The 18,825-nt window shown below is 51.1% G+C and overlaps 3 protein-coding genes across 10 annotated transcripts; 1 reads left to right on the top strand and 2 right to left on the bottom strand.

Moving 5' to 3' along the window:
• The first annotated feature begins 819 nt into the window (after window positions 1–819).
• Window positions 820–10,332, top strand: IL11RA (interleukin 11 receptor subunit alpha). 6 transcript variants are annotated; one of them, XM_053569892.1, is made up of 13 exons: window positions 820–921; window positions 3,870–3,969; window positions 4,202–4,310; window positions 5,037–5,218; window positions 5,346–5,460; window positions 5,606–5,638; window positions 5,716–5,882; window positions 6,467–6,630; window positions 8,334–8,475; window positions 8,714–8,908; window positions 9,007–9,103; window positions 9,347–9,429; window positions 9,927–10,332. In XM_053569892.1, the coding sequence occupies exons 2-13, from the start codon at window positions 3,870–3,872 to the stop codon at window positions 9,941–9,943; spliced, it is 1,404 nt and encodes a 467-aa protein (XP_053425867.1). In that variant the 5' UTR covers window positions 820–921; the 3' UTR covers window positions 9,944–10,332. The 6 variants fall into 6 exon arrangements, with proteins under 6 accessions (XP_053425867.1, XP_053425905.1, XP_053425884.1 ...); XM_053569930.1 differs by having other exon boundaries at window positions 858–921; window positions 5,037–5,155; window positions 5,382–5,460; XM_053569909.1 differs by having other exon boundaries at window positions 858–921; window positions 5,037–5,155.
• Window positions 10,333–10,340: 8 nt separating this feature from the next.
• Window positions 10,341–14,994, bottom strand: CCL27 (C-C motif chemokine ligand 27). Of its 2 annotated transcripts, XM_053570085.1 has the most exons (5): window positions 14,858–14,994; window positions 14,467–14,645; window positions 11,303–11,433; window positions 10,712–10,844; window positions 10,341–10,521 (listed from the first exon to the last, which is right to left on the bottom strand). In XM_053570085.1, exons 3-5 carry the CDS (start codon window positions 11,373–11,375, stop codon window positions 10,365–10,367), a joined length of 363 nt encoding a protein of 120 aa, XP_053426060.1. In that variant the 5' UTR covers window positions 11,376–11,433; window positions 14,467–14,645; window positions 14,858–14,994; the 3' UTR covers window positions 10,341–10,364. The 2 variants fall into 2 exon arrangements, with proteins under 2 accessions (XP_053426060.1, XP_053426068.1); XM_053570093.1 differs by lacking the exons at window positions 14,467–14,645; window positions 14,858–14,994 and adding an exon at window positions 12,315–13,269.
• LOC128570689 (uncharacterized) lies at window positions 14,983–18,814 on the bottom strand. Of its 2 annotated transcripts, XM_053570067.1 has the most exons (4): window positions 15,929–18,814; window positions 15,566–15,633; window positions 15,269–15,328; window positions 14,983–15,145 (listed from the first exon to the last, which is right to left on the bottom strand). In XM_053570067.1, the coding sequence occupies exons 1-4, from the start codon at window positions 16,004–16,006 to the stop codon at window positions 14,989–14,991; spliced, it is 363 nt and encodes a 120-aa protein (XP_053426042.1). In that variant the 5' UTR covers window positions 16,007–18,814; the 3' UTR covers window positions 14,983–14,988. The 2 variants fall into 2 exon arrangements, with proteins under 2 accessions (XP_053426042.1, XP_053426051.1); XM_053570076.1 differs by lacking the exon at window positions 15,269–15,328.
• Window positions 18,815–18,825: the final 11 nt, after the last annotated feature.

Below are 18,825 nucleotides of genomic sequence, written 5' to 3'. Positions count from 1 at the left end.
TTGTCTCCATTGTTTTCCCAGGGCAACTAAGTCTCTGGGTGGGGGAAATCACACAAGGCTGAACAGTGAGAGCACCTGACCCAGAAGAACCTTGGCTGCCTGCCTTCCAGTCCAGGGTCTTTCTTTCCTTATACCCTGGAGGGGAGGTGCCTGGGGCCTGTGAGTGTTGCCCTATTTTGGAAGAAGTTCAGACAGGCATAGTATGTACATGTTTCCCTGGAGCCCCTAGTGACTTGAGAGTAGTAGGTGAGACCCCTGGTGGGTGGCTGGTTTGTTAGGGCATACGTTAACACACATCTCCACCCACACCCCACAACACACACACCTATACCTCTGATTTGGCTGCATCTTGGAATCATCTGGGAAGTTTTAAACAATACTGATGCCTAGGTCTAACCTCTAGAAATTCAGATTTAGTTGGTATGGCGTGGGGCTTGGCAATTCTAAAATCACAATAGCCAGCAAAGTTTAAGGGCCACTGCCCTATACCAGCCCTCCTTGGTTATCTTATCTGGAGTCAGGGGCACCTTCAGCTTCTCAGTCACCTGCCCAAGGGCTCTTGAGCCCTGAATCTGAGGCTTTGTTGCGGGCAGCAGAGAAGGGGAGGGACCGAATCCTTCCAGTCCTGCGGTCTCAGGGAGGACAGGCCTTCAGGCGAGGACCCAGGAATCGAGTTCCAGACTCTGTCCCCGGCAGCCTCTTCAGTCTGGGACGGGACAGGAAGTGTCCGGCGGAGGTAGGGGTGGAGGTGATTGGCAGCTGGAGGCTCCAATGGGCCGGGAGCCCCCCCTATTTCACCCGTCTCCTTCCATTGGCGCCTGGGTGGAGCCGCCCCCCACCGCGGGGGCCCCAGGGCTGGAGGGAGTGGAGAACAGGGCAGAGGGCGAGGGCAGAGGGCGCTGGCGGCAGGGGCCGCAGAAGGTGAGGCCTGGTGGGGCTGGCGGGTGTAGACAAGGCAGTCTAGTCAGAAGGGGGCGGGGCAGGGTGGTTGTGTATGCTGTAAAAGGCGGGAGTGACTGGCTGTGTGTGTGTGTCTGTGAGGCTGTGACTGTGTGACGATGTCATTGTATGTGAGACTCTGAATATCACCTGGTGCAGCTGTCAGCTAATGTGACTGTGTGTGTGTCTGTGTGCATGTAGCTGAGTATGCATGTGGCTGTGCAAGTGCGGGGTTATGCTGGGTCCACCAATGCACAGTTTTTGCTGAGACTGGGCTGTGAAAGGGTGGTTGTGACCACTCGCGTTTGGGGAAAGTCTCTGGTGGGGTTTGAGACTCAGTTTGCCAGTGCAAGAGTGGGTGGCTGGGTTTGTGTGTGCGTGACTTCAGCAGTAGGAGAATAAAAGTGAGACTTGTGACTGTGTGTGTGTCCTGTGTCCTAACTTAGACTGTGTGGGAGTATAACCATGTCCATATAATGGGTGACCCACTTCAATAGCTGGTGGGACTGACCGGCTACTCAGTGTCCAGCACAGACAGTCACCAACACATCTGGCTTCTCCTCCTGCTCAAGAATCCCTCCACTGGTCTACTACTGCTTATTTTCTGTTTCCCTGTCTGACTCAGTTTCTTTGTATCCCTTTTTCTCTCCCTATTACTGTCTTCTAGAGATATCTCTGTGTCTCTTCATATTTTTGTCTTCCCAAGTATCTTTATGTACATGCTTTTCTAGTTCTGCCTCTCATGCTGTGTCTTTTTCTCTCGGTGTCCCTATGCCTGACGCTCCTGTTTGCCTTTATCTCTTTGGTTACCTGGGGTTCAGTAACAGTGATGGGATGTAATCTGCCATTGCTAAGAGGTCCCTGCAAGAGGGGGCTCAAACCATGATGAGTTATTTTTAGGAAATGCTGTGACCCTATCCCAAGGCAGTGTGTGTGTGTGTGTGTGTGTGTGCACGCCCATGAGTATATGATATGTGTAAATGTGTCTGAGTCTCAGGATGTCAGAGTGTATTGGGTGACTGTGAGTGACTGTGAGTGGCTGTATCTGAGAGTGTGAGTCTGAGGGTAAATGTGGGTCTTGTGTATCTGGCACCAAGGGACCAAAGGCATTTCCTGGTGTTGGGGCCCAAAGAGTAGAAGGGGAGGTGAAAAATGGCTGGAACTTCCAGGTAGGGGGAGAACTGGAGAACTCTTTGGCCTCTCCTTATGTCCCCCAACCTGGGGCCTCCCTTCTTGAAACAGAGCCAGCTGTGCCCTAAGGAAACACTGACTGGAGAGTGAAAAGAGTGGGAGCATGGGTTTGGGTCTCATTTTTTGTTGGATTGTGTCCACATGTGTTCAAGGGAGTGTCTTTTTGTTAACTGTGCCTAGTGAGACCATGTGTGAATGTGGCTGTGTTTGGCTGTGTGAAAACAGAGAATCTCTCGCTGACAGGGACATAAGTATGAGCAAACCTCTCCCTCTTGCTGGCCTTGCCTACATCTGCAGCTTCCTTTCTAGACTTGGGGGAGGCCTCTTCCCTTCCCAGGGCCTCGGTGGGAGGGAGGAGGAGTGGCAGGGAGGGGGCCTAACTAGGGGCTGCTGAGTTCTGGGGCTCAGAGGGGTGGGGCAGGGAAGGGGAAGGGGAAGGATGGGATGGCTCTGGGGTCCCAGAACTCAGAAGAGCAGGAGATTGTGTTGTAGCTGGTGGGAAGAAGTCTTAGAGGCCATGGACACTCGGCCACTGGGATAACGGAGGTAGGGTGGAGCTAAACAGGGTAAATGTGGCTGGGGTGCTAGGGGTGAGCCAACTAGACATACTGACAGACACAAGGAGGCCCCTGCTTTCTTGTATTTCTTGTACTCCAGAGGGGTCCATGCTTTTCCTTTTCTGGTGCTCTCAGCAAGAACCCTCTCCCCTTCTGTTCCTTGGTTCCCCATGGCCACTTTCCTACCTCCTTCCTCCTCTTGCTCCCCTCTTCCAGAATCCCTCTCTCCTAGTACCTCCATCCCCATATAGCATACTGTTAGCTCCTTCTGGGATTTTAAGTTTCTGCTGTCCTCAGCCTTCCCCTCGCTGAGCCCCCATGGCTTCCCTGTCTTGATCTCTGAGTATTTCTTGGAGCTGTGGCCCCCATGCCAGGCCCCTGTCCCTTCAGGCTCCTAGATCCTTTCAGCCTCCCCTTCACTTCCCGCCACCCTGTCTCCATCTCCATCTGCTGGCTCCTCGCCAGCCCCCAGGCTCTGGCAACAGCCAGGGCATCTGGATCCGCTTAACTATGCAGCCCCAGCCCACACTCAAGCGCCATCCAGCCTCACAAACTTGAGACCAACAAAATTTTAGAGCCAGGCCCAGCTGAGTGGCCAAGTAGACAGAGCAAGGAGCCAGCCTCAGGCGAGAGGCTTGGCAGCCAGAGCAAGGCAAAGCCTTATAGTGTGAGTACAGGGTGGCTTCATACCCATGATGACAGCTTCTCCCCCCAGGGTGATAAGGTCTGCTCCAGGTTAATCAGTGGCAGTGATTAACCCTGGACCAAGTAGAGTGAACACCAGAATTCTCTATAGCTGGATTAGAGGGGTTAATGGGAATGGCTGAGTTGGTACCAGTACTTGGTGCCAGGGGTGGGCGCCAAGGGTGGTGGTGGTGGGGGGGGTTGCTGGCACAGTCTGTCGCCTCTGGCTTTTGTTCTGGGCCCTAAGCCCAGAACTGAAATTGAGGGTGTGACAGTGTGTGTGTTTATGTGTGTGACTATGTACGCATGTGTGTGAGTTTGTATGTTCATAGCAGTGGGTATATATTAGGAAAGGGGACCTCAGGTCAGATTCTTCAATGATTTTTGATAGCCTTACCCCATTTGGTGCATTTGTTTTCCTCCTAGGGAGCCCCAGTTTTGTGCATTAGCCTCTTATCTTAGGAATGGGGAATCTCTGACTTTGCCTTTCTCCCACAGATGAGCAGCAGCTGCTCAGGGCTGAGCAGGGTCCTAGTGGCTGTGGCTACAGCCCTGATATCTGCCTCCTCTCCCTGCCCCCAGGCCTGGGGCCCCCCAGGTGAGAAGAACTCCGTTCTATGAGCTTCAACTCGAATTTGTTACTTGTCAGCCTCACTATGGCCCCTTCCCATGCCTAACTTGTGACCTTCCCCCACCTCTGATACCCAACCTGGGTCCCCTTTCTGTTGTGTCCTGTGACCTCTGTCTACAGATTATAGTGTAATGCTTTGCTCCAATGACCCCCACCCAGGGTTTAACAATCTGCTCTTTACCCCGTTACTCTCACAAAGTGGGGAGGCCGGGGAGGAAGAGCCTCACCTCAGAAGTGCCCTCCACAGGGGTCCAGTATGGGCAGCCTGGCAAGTCTCTGGTGCTGTGTTGTCCTGGAGTGACTGCTGGGTAAGTGTTCCACCTGCCTGTTGGTCTGACACTCATGACCCTTTCTTGACCCTGCCCAATCCTCATGTCTCTTCTCTCCCTTGCCCCTTCTGTCTGTGATCCTCACCTCTCTATCTGTCCTAACCCTTTAGACATCCTTCAATTCAACCCATATATACTGAGCACCTGAACCCTGCTAAGTTCTGGGTCTATTCTAGGCTCTCAGATACAACTGTGCACAAGAGCTTACATCCTAGTGTGGAAGGCAGACAATAATCAAACCAGAACCTTGCTAGGTAGTCATACCTATAGGACAGAACAGCCAAAGAGAGTGAATTGGAAGAGGCTAACTGGGTAGTTATGTTTTATTGGTAATCAGGAAAGGTCTCTCTGAGAAGGCAGCATTGAAGCTGATTTCTGAAGGTGAGAAAGGGGGCAGCCATGCACAGATTAGGGTATAACCATTCCTAATAGAAGGAACAGCTAGTGAAAATGCCCAGAGGTAGGAATGAGCCCAATACCTCTGAGAAACAGAAGACTAGTGTGGCTGGAGTGCAGTGGGTAAGCAGGAGAGAGGTAGAAATTGAGGAAGGAAATGGAGGCAAGAGCTAGCTCACAAGATGCTTTATAAGCCAGTGGAAGGAATTTGGGTTTTATTGCAAGTGGAGTTAGGAGCCAGTGGAAAGCGGTGGCATGGTTTGACTTATACTTGAAATCTTCTTTGTCATCACCTCATCTTATCTCCAGAGCCCCAGTGTCCTGGTTTCGGGGAGGTATGCAACCAGAGGACCCATGGCTGCTCCAGGGATCGGACTCTGGGCTAGGGCCTGAACTGGTCCTAGCCCAGGTAGATAGCACTGATGAGGGTACCTACATCTGCCGGACCCTGGATGGTGCACTTGGGGGCACAGTGACCCTGAAGCTGGGCTGTGAGTCGGGGAGGGTGGAAGTGATGAGACATGGGCCTCATTCTGGGAATCCAGGCCCTGAATAAGCCCTCTAGGATAGGGAGGAACTGGAGACTGCTTAGTCTTCAGCTGTGCCCTCTGTCTCTAGATCCCCCAGCCCGTCCTATTGTCTCCTGCCAAGCAGCTGACTATGAGAACTTCTCCTGCACTTGGAGTCCCAGCCAGGCCAGCGGTTTACCTACCCGCTACCTCACCTCCTACAGGTGTGTGCATGATCGGGTGAGTGTGCCTACACATTTGGATGTGGTGGCACAACATGAGTATGGGAGGCAGGGAGGGATGTTCTGAGGAAAGCCTCAGAGAAGGCAGAGGTCCTGTTCTGACTACAGATGGTCCCCTCCTCACCAGGAAGAAGACAGTACCAGGAGCTGATGGCCAGAGGTAGGACATGAGGGAGAGACAGGGGGCTTCAAATTGGTCTCACATTCCCAAGTTCAAGATGACATCCTTGCTCTTAGGCGGAGTCCGTCCACAGGGCCCTGGCCATGCCCACAGGACCCTCCAGGGGCTTCCCGCTGTGTGGTCTATGGGGCAGAGTTCTGGAGCCAGTACCGGATTAATGTGACAGAGGTGAACCCACTGGGTGCCAGCACACGCCTGCTGGATGTAAGCTTGCAGAGCATCTGTGAGTACCCACCCCAAGTCTACCCACCACATTCCCACCACAGTGACCTACCCTCAGAGCTCCTAAACAGTCCCCTCCCAACATAGATTCCATTTCTCCCAACCTCAGATGGCCCTGTGGACACTAAGAAATCATATACTGTAGAGGCTGCTGCCACTACACACAAATCCTTCCTGGCTGCCTAGCCTCCAAGCTGACTCCTGCTTCTGGGCTCTGTGCTTCAGGCAGCCACAGCTCCTTTCCTCATGCCCAGGGGGCTCTTGCTGGCCCCTCCTTCCTCTTGATCTTCATGGGAGTGGGGCACTAAAACTCTAGCTGGAATTTAGGCCAATTCCCCTTAGATGAAAAGAACAATTGCTCTTTTATTCACTCAACAAACACTTTATAAGCTCTCCCCCTCCCCCCAGATTTCAGCTCATTTTATAATAAAGATGGCAGGTTATGAGCCTAATGGTCAAGTTTAAGATTTCCCTTCACTTCTTGGGAGTGCTAGGCTAAGGTACCTTTAAACATACACCTTGGGAAGTATTAGGGAAGGGATAGGTACTTGTTCTGTACCCTGACTTTGTGTCTCCCTCCCTCAGTGCGCCCTGACCCACCTCAGGGGCTACGGGTAGAGTCAGTACCAGGTTATCCAAGACGCCTGCATGCCAGCTGGACATACCCTGCCTCCTGGCCCCGCCAGCCCCACTTCCTGCTCAAGTTCCGGCTGCAGTACCGTCCAGTGCAGCATCCAGCCTGGTCCACGGTGAGGCCTGCAGTGTGTCCCACCCTGGGGCTAGAGGTCCTGTCTCTGGTTTCATGATCCTGGATGTTCTGTATAGCTTTCCTACGCTTCCTGGTCACTGAAGCTTTGATGCTTCCCCCTATGCAGGCATCCTCAAACTTTTTAAACAGGGGGCCAGTTCACTGTCCCTCAGACCTTTGGAGGGCTGGACTATAGTTTTTATTTATTTCTTTATTTCTTTATTTTATTAAATCATAGCTGTGTACATCAATATGATCATGGGGCACCATACACTTGGTTCATAGACCATTTGACACATTTTCATCACATTAGTTGACATAGCCCTCCTGGCATTTTCTTAGTTACTTTGCTAAGACATTTACATTCCACATTTACCAAGCCTCAACTATAGTTTAAAAAAAAAAAACAAATGAACAAATTCCTATGCACATTGCACATATCTTATTTTGAAATAAAAAAAAAAAAAAACGGGAACAAATACAATTACACTGCCTAATGTAGCCCATGGGCCGCAGTTTGAGGACCCCTGCATAGAGTGTTTCCTGTGGTTTGTGCAGGGTGTTGGAGTTGAGGTGGTGACTGACACACTGTGGCTTTAAAAAAATAACTTTTCGGGTGGTGCCTGTGGGTCAGTTGGTGGGGCGCCGGCCCCATATACCGAGGGTGACGGGTTCAAGCCCGGCCCTGGCCAAACTGCAACCAAAAAATAGCCGGGCATTGTGGCGGGCGCCTGTAGTCCCAGCTACTTGGGAGGCTGAGGCAAGAGAATCGCTTAAGCCCAGGAGTTGGAGGTTGCTGTGAGCTGTGTGAGGCCACGGCACTCTACAGAGGGCCATAAAGTGAGACTCTGTCTGTACAAAAAAAAAAAAATAACTTTTCTAGGAAAAGGAGTGTCTTTCAACAAGAGGCACATCCTTACACAAACACTTGTATCCTCAGCTGAGGATAGTGGTGATTTCCACCTCTGGAGATGTTAAAGATTGTCTGGCATCAGGCCTGGGAAGTCGTAGCATCAGATAATAACCAATATTTATTTATTTATGATAAAGTTTCAGTCCTGGGTATAGAGCTGTGGCATCATAGCTCATAGCAACCTCAAACTCTTGGGCTCAAGTGATTCTCTTGCCTCTGCTTCTTGCATCTTTAGCTGGCACCATGATGCTTGGCTAGTTTTTCTTTTTCTTTTTTTTTGCAGTTTTTGGCTAGGGCTAGGTTTGAACCCACCACCTCCGGCATATAGGGCCGGTGTCCTACTCCTTTGAGCCACAGGTGCTGCCCTTGGCTAGTTTTTCTTTTTTTAGTAGAGACAGGGTTTGGCTCTTGCTCAGGCTGGTCTCAAACTCCTGAGCTCAAGCAATCCACCCACCTCAGCCTCCCTAAGTGCTAGGACCACACCATACCTTATCTTGTTTGGGAATATTCCCCCATTTTACAAATGAAGAAACAGAGGTCACCAAGTATATGGTTTAGCAAAGATTTGAACCCAGATAGCCTGATATCACTCCCCTCTAAGTAATCTCTATATACTACTATCTTCTAGACTCTAGATATATAGATCCAACCCCACCAGGCACCCAATGTGAGTCCTAGACACTAAGCTGACAGGGATGGAACTGGGAGAAAGGGGTGCTCTTTGCAGACTGTATCTGGGTAGGCTCTGCAATTACTGGATGTTGCACTGACAAACCATTTTCGCCTCCAAGGTGGAGCCAGCTGGATTGGAGGAGGTGATTACAGATGCTGTGGCTGGGCTGCCCCATGCTGTACGGGTCAGTGCCCGGGACTTTCTGGATGCTGGCACCTGGAGTGCCTGGAGCCCAGAGGCCTGGGGGACTCCAAGCACTGGTGAGAGACAGAGCCAAAGAAAGGGGCAGAGACCCCCCCTTAAAGCATATCCCAGCCGGATGAGTCACAGAAGGTGGCCATGGCACATGCCCTGCCTACTCAGGCATTGCCATTGCCATCCCAGGCTTCAGTCTCAGTTGACTGCATCCCTGCCCTAGCTTAAGCTCCACCCTTGCCGTTATAGGCTGCACTTCTATGAGTTACATCCTCCTTTCAGGCACCCCTATTTCCAATCCAGGTCTTGGTTCTGCCTGCAGGACCTGGCCCTGCCCCCACTACTTGTGGACACTTCTCAGGTATGGCCTTCCTTTAGGGACCCTACGGAAGGAAATACCAGCTGGAGGCCAGCTACACGTGCAGCCAGAGGCAGAACCTCAGGTGGACAGCCCGGCTCCTCCAAGGCCCTCTCTTCAACCAGACTCACTGCTGCTTGGTGAGCTTGGGCAGATGGGCAAAAGTTATAGAGGACCTAAAGCCTCAGAGAGAAGAACTGAGTTTGGTCATACAGTGGGATGTGACCCTCTTCCTTAGATCACAGAGACACCCTGGAGCAGGTGGCTGTGCTAGCGTCTTTGGGAATCTTCTCCTTGCTGGGACTGGTTGCTGGGGTCCTGGCCCTAGGGCTCTGGTAAGTGACTGCCATTGGTCCCTGAGCCTCTGATCCGTGCAGATGCCCTGATGTTCATAGACTACATTTATCTTCACCCTTCATAACTTCCCACTGAGTCAGTTTGATTCTGGAACCTCCATCCCTTACACCCCACTTCATGTTTCTCCTGATTCCTCTCCTGACCCTTTAGTAATATAACTTTTTGGAAGAGACCATGATGCCTCACATTGTTGGGGAGATAGCTGCCTTTTTATGCCCTAGGTTGAGGCTGAGACGGAGTAGGAAGCATGGACCCCAAAAGCCTAGGTTCTTGGCTCCAATGATTCCAGTGGATAGGCTTCCGGGTGAGTAGGACCTCCAGGAAGTTTAGATTTGGAAAGGTGTGCCCCCATTTTGAGAGTTCCTGGATTAAGAGCTGGTTGCTATAGTCATTTTTGTTGGAATCCAAGTTGGATCTCTTATTCTTAACAATATTTAGGCTGAGGACTGGACCTTTCCTTCTTGAGTCTTTGGGCTCAGAAATGAGTCTTTCCTCTCTCTTGGTATACTGAGGATCCTAAATGGACTCCTCTCTTCAAAAAAGAGCTAGATACCCATCTTTTTTAGGGGAGGGGTGTCTTCAATCAGTGCTGGGTCCCTGCTTTCATTTTTGGCATGCATGGGTCAAGAGCTAGATTTACTCCCAGTTTTTCAGGATGTTGAAGCAGCTCCCTCAGAGTTGGGATCCTCCACTTATTTTCAGTGTCGGGCTCAGAAATGGGTCATCTCCCTTAGTCCCCTGAGTATCTAGGCCAAGGTCCAGTTTCACCATCTCTCCTGATTTGCCTCCTACTTCTTCTAGGAGCTCCAAACCTGTAGAGGACCCACAAGGGCTTTAGCTGATTCCACCTATAACTCTGTCTTGCTGGTGCAGATGAATGGACAGATAGAACCCAGGCAGGACAGTAGATCCCTACGGACAGGGTCACAGGTGGAAGTTTTGTTTGGAGCCAATTTCTGTGAGACCCTTTACCAGCTGAAAGGTGCCTGGATCTCTGATTGCATCCCACAGCTGGAGTTCCACCTGAGGAATGTGTGCAGATGTGTATATTTGTGTCCATGTATATGTGAAACAGGGAACGTTGTGTTCTCTTTTTGGTGTATATATGTAGGTACCTGGGGAGTGTGTGTGGGTCATTGGCTCTTGGCCTTGCCCCTTGCAGGGGCTGTGAAGATGCAAATAAAGAGAATGAGGAAGTTCTCGAAAATCACACTCAGATTATTGTTGAATGCTGATTTATTATTTTGGCTGTTGGGGGCTCCGGTCCATCTTCTCAAGCAGCTCCAAATTCAGGTTGGGTAGACTCCCCTGGAGCCTTCTCCCTTGTTGCTTAAACCACTGAGCGAGGCTGTGGTTCTGGGGGTGGATGCATATGCTGCGTCGAGCCAGGTGAAGCCTGGGAAGGGAAAGGTCTAAGGCTATGCCCATAGCTTGGGGGTGAGTTTAGGGTCCAGGGATCAGGGGCAAGGACAAGATGAAAACCTGAGTCAGCATCAGAGTTAGCAGTTGGGCTTGGGGTTGGGGTCAGCATTAAGGGCTGGGGCTGAGGTCAGAGTAAGGAGTATTGAGGTGGGGTCAGAGCTCACACAAAAGCCTGGAGATAACAGTCCCCATCAGCCTCCTGAAGTTCCACCCGGATGACCTTCCTCAGTAGCTTGTTTGAGAGTTGCTGTCGGTAGAGCTGAGTACAGCAGGTAGCACTGGGTGGTATTAGCAATGCTAGGGGACAATAGGGCCATGTGTTCAGAGGGGTCCTGACCAAGGACCTCTCCATCAGACAGCTGGGATTTAGGTTGGACTTCCTTGGCCTCTTCCCCTTCATCTTATTCACCCAGAGCCCAGCTTTCTTCTTCTTCTTCTTTTTTTGAGACAGAGTCTTACTATGTTGCCCTCAATAGAGTGTTGTCACGTCACAGCTCACAGCAACCTCAAACTCTTGGGCTTAAACAATTCTCTTGCCTCAGCCTCCCAAGTAGCTGGGACTACAGGCGCCCGCCACAATGCCTGGCTGTTTTTTTTGTTGTAGTTGTCACTGTTGTTTAGCAGGCCCGGGCCAGGTTCGAATCCCCCAGCCCTGGTTCAAATCCCCCAGCCCCAGTGTATGTGGCTAGTGCCCTAACCACTGAGGTACAGGTGCTGAGCTCAGAGCCCAGTTTTCTATACCCCCAAATACTCACCTGCTTTAGGGTCTGGGAGTAGGAGCAACAGTAGCAGCAGAAGGAGGCTGCTGGTAGATGAGGGCTCCTTCATGCTGCTCAGCCTGGAAACTTCCTTCTCTCTCCTCCTCCTCTACCTTTGATTTGGGTGCCTTTTATGGGCACCACATGAGTCAGAGGGAGGTGATGTATTGCTTATCCCCTCCAGGGCCCTAATTCTTGACTTGTTGCCACGGACCCCTTTCTCTTCCAGGCCTGCCATTTCCCATGGGCTCCTAAGCTCTCAGCAGAGAAGGTGGGGAAAGGATTATTGCATGATGGGGGAACATATGATACAGTGACTAAAGGGCAGTCAAGGACCCACAGTCGCATCTAATCATAGACATTTACACTTATATACCCATATACACTTTCACAGTCACATCTTGATCACTTTGTCAACCTCACAAAGTCATACATACCCATACTCAGAAAATGATAGACAAAATCATATAGCCCTTATTCTCAAAGTCTCAATCCCACAAGGCTGTGTTTTCATAATCATCCAGTCAAACTAACATATAGATTCTGATGTGAGTTGTGAGTGGGGTGGGAGCAGAGGGGAAGCCAGCACCAACTTGCCTACATCTTCCCTTCCCCACATCCTGCCCTGGCTTGTCTGTCTTATCAGGAGAAACTGATGGGAATGGGTCCTGAAAGCAGCTCCTAACAGAAGGCAAGTCTTGGCTGAGGCCAGCCACATTCAGAGAAACTATGAGGAGGCCCTTTTTGGTAATGTTGACAGTGCCTTGGAGATGATGAAGGGGGTATGATGCAGGAAGACAGGAAGGGAAAATGGATTAGAAGAGAACAGATAAAAGTTCTTTGGTGGTCAGGTGTGGTGGCTCATGCCTGTAATCCGAGCACTCTGGGAGGCTGAGGTGGGTGGACTGCTTAAGCTGGGAGTTCAAGACCAGCCTGAGCATGAGCAAGACCCTGTCTCTACTAAAAATAGAAAAACTAGCTGGGTTGTGATGGGCACCTCTAATCCTACCTACACAGGAGCTGGAGGCAGAAGAATTGCTTGAACCCAGGAGTTTGAGGTTGCTATGAGCTATGACGTCATGTAGCACTCTACTCAGGGTAACAGACTGTCTCAAAAAAACAAAACAACAACAACAACAACAAAAACCCCCACTCTTTGGTGCCAGGTTGCTGTTATCAAAACAGGTGAAAGGACCAAGAAATATTATCTTCTTCTTTCTGCCTAGTCTTGTTCCAGGAATGCCAACCTCTTGCCAGCAGGCCCTGGGGTCTCCAGAGTTAGTCCCTGACTTGTTGGAGACAGATTCATGAGCTCCTTTTTCCACTGTGGGCCTAGAGGAACACCTCCATTCCTGACTAGGATTCAGTAATACCCTTATCTCCAAACCCTACACCCTCTGCCTCTCATCCTCTAGCTGCTACAACCTCAACCTCTTATCTCCTTCTTTCTTCTAATCTTGTACCCAGCCCTCATTCCCCTCTTACCCACCTCTCCCTAATGCAAACTCCTACCCCTTTTCATTCAGTCCTTTCTAGGAAGCTAGGGGCTGCCTAGGGTAGGGCAGGGGCAGGGGCATGGTGCTGGGTTTAGTGATCCTGGCTCCTTAAAGAACTTCCTACTCTTGGTCTAGGGATTTCAATCCTCAAGTTCTGCTCTGTATTTAAAACATAAATTGAGTCATAACTAAATAATCCAGCCTTTACCTGGTTGTTGCAGGGGTATCTTTTGGTCTTCTACTCTGGTCAGCCATCCACTATGGGGCAGGACTCTTGGGATAGGACTCACACTTTCTCTGGGCAGTCCTTTTTCTGCAGGTCCGCTTCAACAACCAGGAAGGACTTCAGCTCTCAAAGTAGGTGCTAGTCCCCTTCCAGGATGAAAATTTTAGACTCTTCTCTCCCTATCCAGGGTGAGACTTGAGAGCCCTGGCTTAGAATTTATTTCCAGGATCTTCAGGTGTTCTGACAGCATCCTGGTGAGATGTGAGCCCTGGGCTAGACAGGGCACTCCACATTTGAAGGTTTTTTTGTTTGTTTGTTTGTTTTGAGATACTTACTATGTTGCCCTTACTTACTATGTTGCCCTCAGTAGAGTGCTATGGTATCACAGCTCACAGCAACCTGCAACTCTTGGGCTTAAGCGATTTTTTTTTTTGTGTGTGTGTGTGTGGTTTTTGGCCAGGGCTGGGTTTGAACCCACCACCTCCGGGCATATGGGACTGGTGCCCTATTTGGGCCACAGGCACTGCCCAAGCCATTCTCTTGCCTCAGCCTCCCAAGTAGCTGGGACTACAGGTGCCTGCCACAATGCCTGGCTATTTTTTGCACTTGATCTTAGCCAAAAGGCCGAGAAACGATTGCCTGGCTATGTTTTGTTGCAGTTATCATTGTTGTTTTAGCTGGCCCAGGCTGGGTTCGAACCTGCCAGCCTCGGTATATGTGGCTGGCACCGTAATCACTGTGCTATGGGTGCCGAGCCTGTTTGTTTTATCTTTAAGTCTTGTTTTTTAAAGCCCAGAAGTCGTAGGGATAGAAGGATTCTTTGATGTAAATGTTGTGAGGAAGTGGCTCAAGAGCTTGGGCACTTTGTTGAAGGTGACCATAACCCAGAGGTTATTCATTTATAACTTCTGGTAGCAGAAGCCCTAGGGTCTTTCTCTTACCCTCCAATCTAGACTTGTACTCCACAGCTGGGGTGTAGCTATTGAAGAAGTCCCAAAGAAATTCCATTTCCATAGTCATGTTATAGTCCTTTCTCTATCAGCTGGCTGCCTGCTATACACATTGTGGTCTTTCCTAGACTTTTCCCCACCTCGCCCCTTTGGCATCTCCAAAGATAAGCCAAGTCTTTACCCCAGCCACATTTGTTGTAAGAAAAACAGGGGCAGCAAAAAGCTGAAAGTCAGCTTTGGCCCCAGTCCGCAAGTGGGCTCTCTTTAACTTAATCCTCCGGTGTCCCTTCTGGATTTGGGCCTATGTAGTCCTTGACTCTTACCATTTTAGCAGTAAGGGGGTACCAACCACTTTAGGAGTAAGTGGGTACCAGACTGGTTGGGTGACTAGACAAAAGGGAGAGAGGAGTGGTCCTTAGACTCTCCTGGGAAGGTAGTAAGAAGCGCAGGGCGGGTTGATGCCAAGTATCTCTAAACTTGAAATCATACCAGAGGAGCCAGAAGTTGGAATATTAACTGGAGGGAAGGTCTTCAACCTGTCACTCCCCTGTGGCAGGCAGCTTCTAGGAATCTTTCCCTCCTCTCACAGCATGCATCCTATACTTCTGGCTTATAATGTTTTAGATGCACTCCCAGGAAGAGAAGATTCTTCAGATAACTGGCAATTCCTGGGTAGAAGGAAGATGGTAAGAGAACTGGGGTTATGGGAAAACATTAAGGTGGGATAAAGTTGAGAGGAAGATCAGATCAGGATTAGTTGTCTCCATATAGACAACTCACAGTGATGGGTGGGTTTTTTGGGGGTGGGTGGGTGGGTGTGATGAGGAGGCAGTCAGAGTAACAGGAGGCTTCACAATGATGAGGGGCTCTTAGGAATAACCTTAACATGGAAGGGCAGCCTAACGGGAAGGGAAGCCCTGTCAGTAGGAAACAGCCAGTGTGGAAAGAGGCTTTCAGCTCGAATGGTGGCAGCGGCGGCAGAGTCAAGAGGTCGGTACGGTGAGATTCAGCTTAAATCTTTAATGCACCAGCTGGCTGGGCAGCGGCGGTGGGGGTGCGGCTAGGGAGGCTACGACCCGAGCGCTGGGGAGCAGGACCCAGGCCGCTCGACAGACAGCTCATCAGGCCCCGCAGAGACTCCAGCTTCTGCTCCCCGGGGTGCGCCGAGCTGTGGGGCGAGCCGACACTGGCATGAGGCGGGCGGGGGCTAAGCGGATTTCCCCCCATCCGTCCTCAGAGAGTCAGCCTCGTGCATGCCCCCGGCAGGTCCGCGATATCGCAGCCCCCTCACCTCCGCTCCCTCCGCCACATGCGCAGCCAAGGGAAAAAGTAGAAACAGCCCCAGTAGATCCTGCAGACAGAAGGCAGAGCCGGGCGGGGCGGGGCGGGGCTGACCCCACAGACTCCGCCCCTCGGGCGCCTCGCCCTCGAGAAAGGCTCCGCCCCCGCGCTTAAAGGCGGTCCTTCACAGCCTACGCCCCTTAGGAGGCCCCGCCCCGCCCGCGTAGCTCGCCCCCGGAGAACACGCACCCTCCCCCAACCCCGGAGCCTCCTGGCTCCTCCTCCGCAGAACCCCGCCTCCACTCACTCCTCCTCCGCCTCCAGCGCCACCTCGTATCTCCTCAATCCCGACATGTCCTGGGCTCCGAACGTCTCCTGGGGAGCAGCATGATTGAATCAAAGGTCCCCCAACTCCAGGTCCCTTTCTCCGTCATTCTCAGGACGAGTCTGACTAATTCTCGGGTAATCTCAGGCTGGTGCCCTCGGGAAGCCTCAGTTGCCACTTTGGGACAGGGTGGGATCGAAGATTTAGGACGCACTACAAGTTAAGGTTAGGAGGTTGGTCATCTCGGGGACCTGGGGTATTTAAGGGGTCATGGCGAGAGGTTTGGCAGCCATGGGGCTGGGAGATTTGGGGCGCTGGGTGAGGATTTTCAGGGGCTGGGGTCACCTGGAGGGGGGCTGAGGGGTCGGCGCAGCCTAAACTCCCGCCCTCCCTGGCTCCACCCCGGAAACAGACCGTTACCATTACGTCATAGGAACGTCGTCGCGCTCTAGGGGTGGGGTTTGCCTATCACCCGGAAGGGGTGGAGTCGGCATTTCTCCAAGCGAAGGCGGAGTCAAAATGGCACTCTGGGAGATGGAGCCAGGGGCTGTCTGTAAAGGGGCGGAGTCAGGGTTTTTGGAGATACCTGGCACAGGACTCTTGTATTGGGATGGAGTCAGATTTTGGAGTTACATCCTGGGAACAGGAGGTCTCAGCACCAGGCAGCAAGAAGAGAGCATTGAGACTCTGTCCAGTACTGTTTTTTTGTTGTTTTTTTTTGCAGTTTTTGGCCGGGGCTGGGTTTGAACCCGCCACCTCCAGCATATGGGGCCCTACTCCTTTGAGCCACAGGCGCCACCCTGTCCAGTACTGATTTTTCAGTCACCACCCCTCCCCTTCCTGGTTCTGGCTCTGCCACTTACCTCTCTTGCCTGCCCTATACCTTGCGTATGACTGGGTGCTGAGAGGAATAGGCCCCTGGAGAGAACCCATGCCAGGCTAAGAAAATGCTTGGCTCAGTTGCCTTAGCCAAGATACTCAGTGGCTTGAGGGTCATAGTCCTTATCAGCTGAGACTTATCTTCCTGCGATTTTTTTTTTTTTTTTTACCTGCAGTCATTCAATTGACAGAAATTTACTGAGTGTCTACTAGGTGCCAGGCATTGTGCTGGGTATAGGAATATAGTAGTAAAGAAGCACAGTCTCTGGCCTTAGAGAGCTTACCATCTAGGGGGGTTTGAGGGTCAAGATAGAACAATTAGATATCAGTACAGTAAACATAGCAGAATGGCTGGGTAGAAAGTGCTACAGAAGAGAGCCAAGAAGGGCAGTTGACATTGTGGGAGGTTTGAAATAGCTGCTCCTGGCCTCTGACATCCTAGCCAAGGCCCAAGACTGAGCCATACTTACTTAGTCTGGAGAGGGGAGAAGAAAGCCTCGTGGCTGGGCTGACTGCATGGGCGAGACCATAGAAATGAGTGAGGTTAAAGTTACCTCAGGTTGAAATGTGAGGAATGGAAATCCCTGTCCTCTCCCTCAGCCCACCCTGTTTCTCTCTGTCATACCTGCCTTCCCCTGCCTGAGCCACAGACAGCAGATAAATTCATGGGTGCCAGTGGCTTTATTGATCCACGGGTGCCAAAGCTTTGTTAGAAGCATTGCAGTCTGGGTGTGGAGAAGCTGTGCCCTCACACACTCACCCTCTTGCTCACACTCACACTCACATTGATGTTCCAGGCCCCGTCCTGGCTGGGTCAGGTATGGTGTTGAGGAGCTGGAGACCTGACTTTCCCTTCTGGTCCTTTGTTCCCTAGGCTGGGGAGACTCACATCCCCTCACTCAGACACAGGGCTCCCTGTGGTGCTGTCATAGCTAACTGCTATGGTGCTTGCTCTGGGGGAAGAAGGAGATGCAGGGTCATGGGCTGGACTTTTCAGGGCTCAGAGGGAGGAGGGAGGACCAGGGTTGCCTTAGCAGATGTCTTCTTCAGTGTCCAGATGATTTGGTCTACCCAGGGCTGGTCTGGGGGTACGCAGAGCTGGTGGACCATCAGTGTGAGTAATCTAGACTCAGGGACAATGGATCCCTGGAACTCAGCTTCCTGGAAGGCCTTGGTGTAAGAGGCAGAAGGCAAAGACCACATTTGGGAACTTGTTTTAGGGGCTTTCTTGTGGGAGGGACTGGGCAAGGAGAAGGGAATGAAATGGTGAATGGAGACCTGGATGATGGTGGAAGTAATTGGAAGGAGAGGACCCTGTACACTCTCTAACCTGACCCACAGGACAAAGTTAATCTGCAGAAGGCACCAAAAATCTTTCTAGGAATTGGGTGTTTGTTCACTAGGAAGCTGAGTCCTCAAAGTCATTGGCGTCACTGAGAGCTGGAGGGTGGGCATTAGGTTTAGGGACTCTAAAGTAGGAAGACCACTGCCCTAACTGGAATTAGGATGTCTGTGTTCAGTGCGTAGCTTTAGTTTTGCTTTCTTTCCCACCCACAGGCACTATCTTCTTCCTCTAGGAAACCTAGGCTAGATGACACTGAATCTATAGTGAGAAGAATACCCAAAGGCTCCAGGACTCCAAGAATACCCAAAGGCACTGACCTGTAAAGGAACACCTGGGGCACAGGCTCATCTCCATCACACAGGTGCACACACAAGACCCAGGCATGCACAGAGACGGCCTAGTAATACACACTAGGGACATGTGTCACACAGGGACATAGAAATCACCACAAAGGCACATCTATTTGGTATATGTACAACCTCAGGTTCATACTTGGACCTGGATGTTGACATGAATTCACACTCTCCTGAGACCCATGTGCTGATCCCTGCTATGCCTCTCACCTTTGTTAACTTCTGCCCCATTTTACCTCTTGGCAAGAAAATCAATGTGCTGAGGAGTGTTGCCACACAGGAGGCTATGAAGGATGAATAGAGATGAACACAGGGAGAGAGACCCTTGGAGCAGCAAGTATGTGTGGCATGCAGGAGTCCTGTGTGAGATTGTGCGTGATGTTGGGCAGAGGAGAGTAAACAGGAGGGTGATCATGATGGTGAGGGAGTCCTTGGAGGCCTGTGAGGATCCTATGAGTGTGTGTGGGAGCTTGTGGGAGGCTGTGGCTGTTTCCTGTTTATGGTTCCCTAAAGCTTTCCTTTTCAACGCTCAGAAACTTCTGGTATATGATAAACAATTTGGCCTTCATCCGTGGTTCCTGAGAGGGAGATTAAATCACTGGAATTTCCCAAGTATTGAGCCCCTTGGATCACACCTGAATTTTTTTTTTTTTTTTTTTTAGACA

The sequence above is a fragment of the Nycticebus coucang genome, chromosome 2 (assembly GCF_027406575.1).
Source record: "Nycticebus coucang isolate mNycCou1 chromosome 2, mNycCou1.pri, whole genome shotgun sequence".
NCBI lineage: Eukaryota > Metazoa > Chordata > Mammalia > Primates > Lorisidae > Nycticebus > Nycticebus coucang.
The sequence above is the reverse complement of the archived record's forward strand: the minus strand, read 5'-3'. Positions and strand labels throughout refer to the sequence as shown.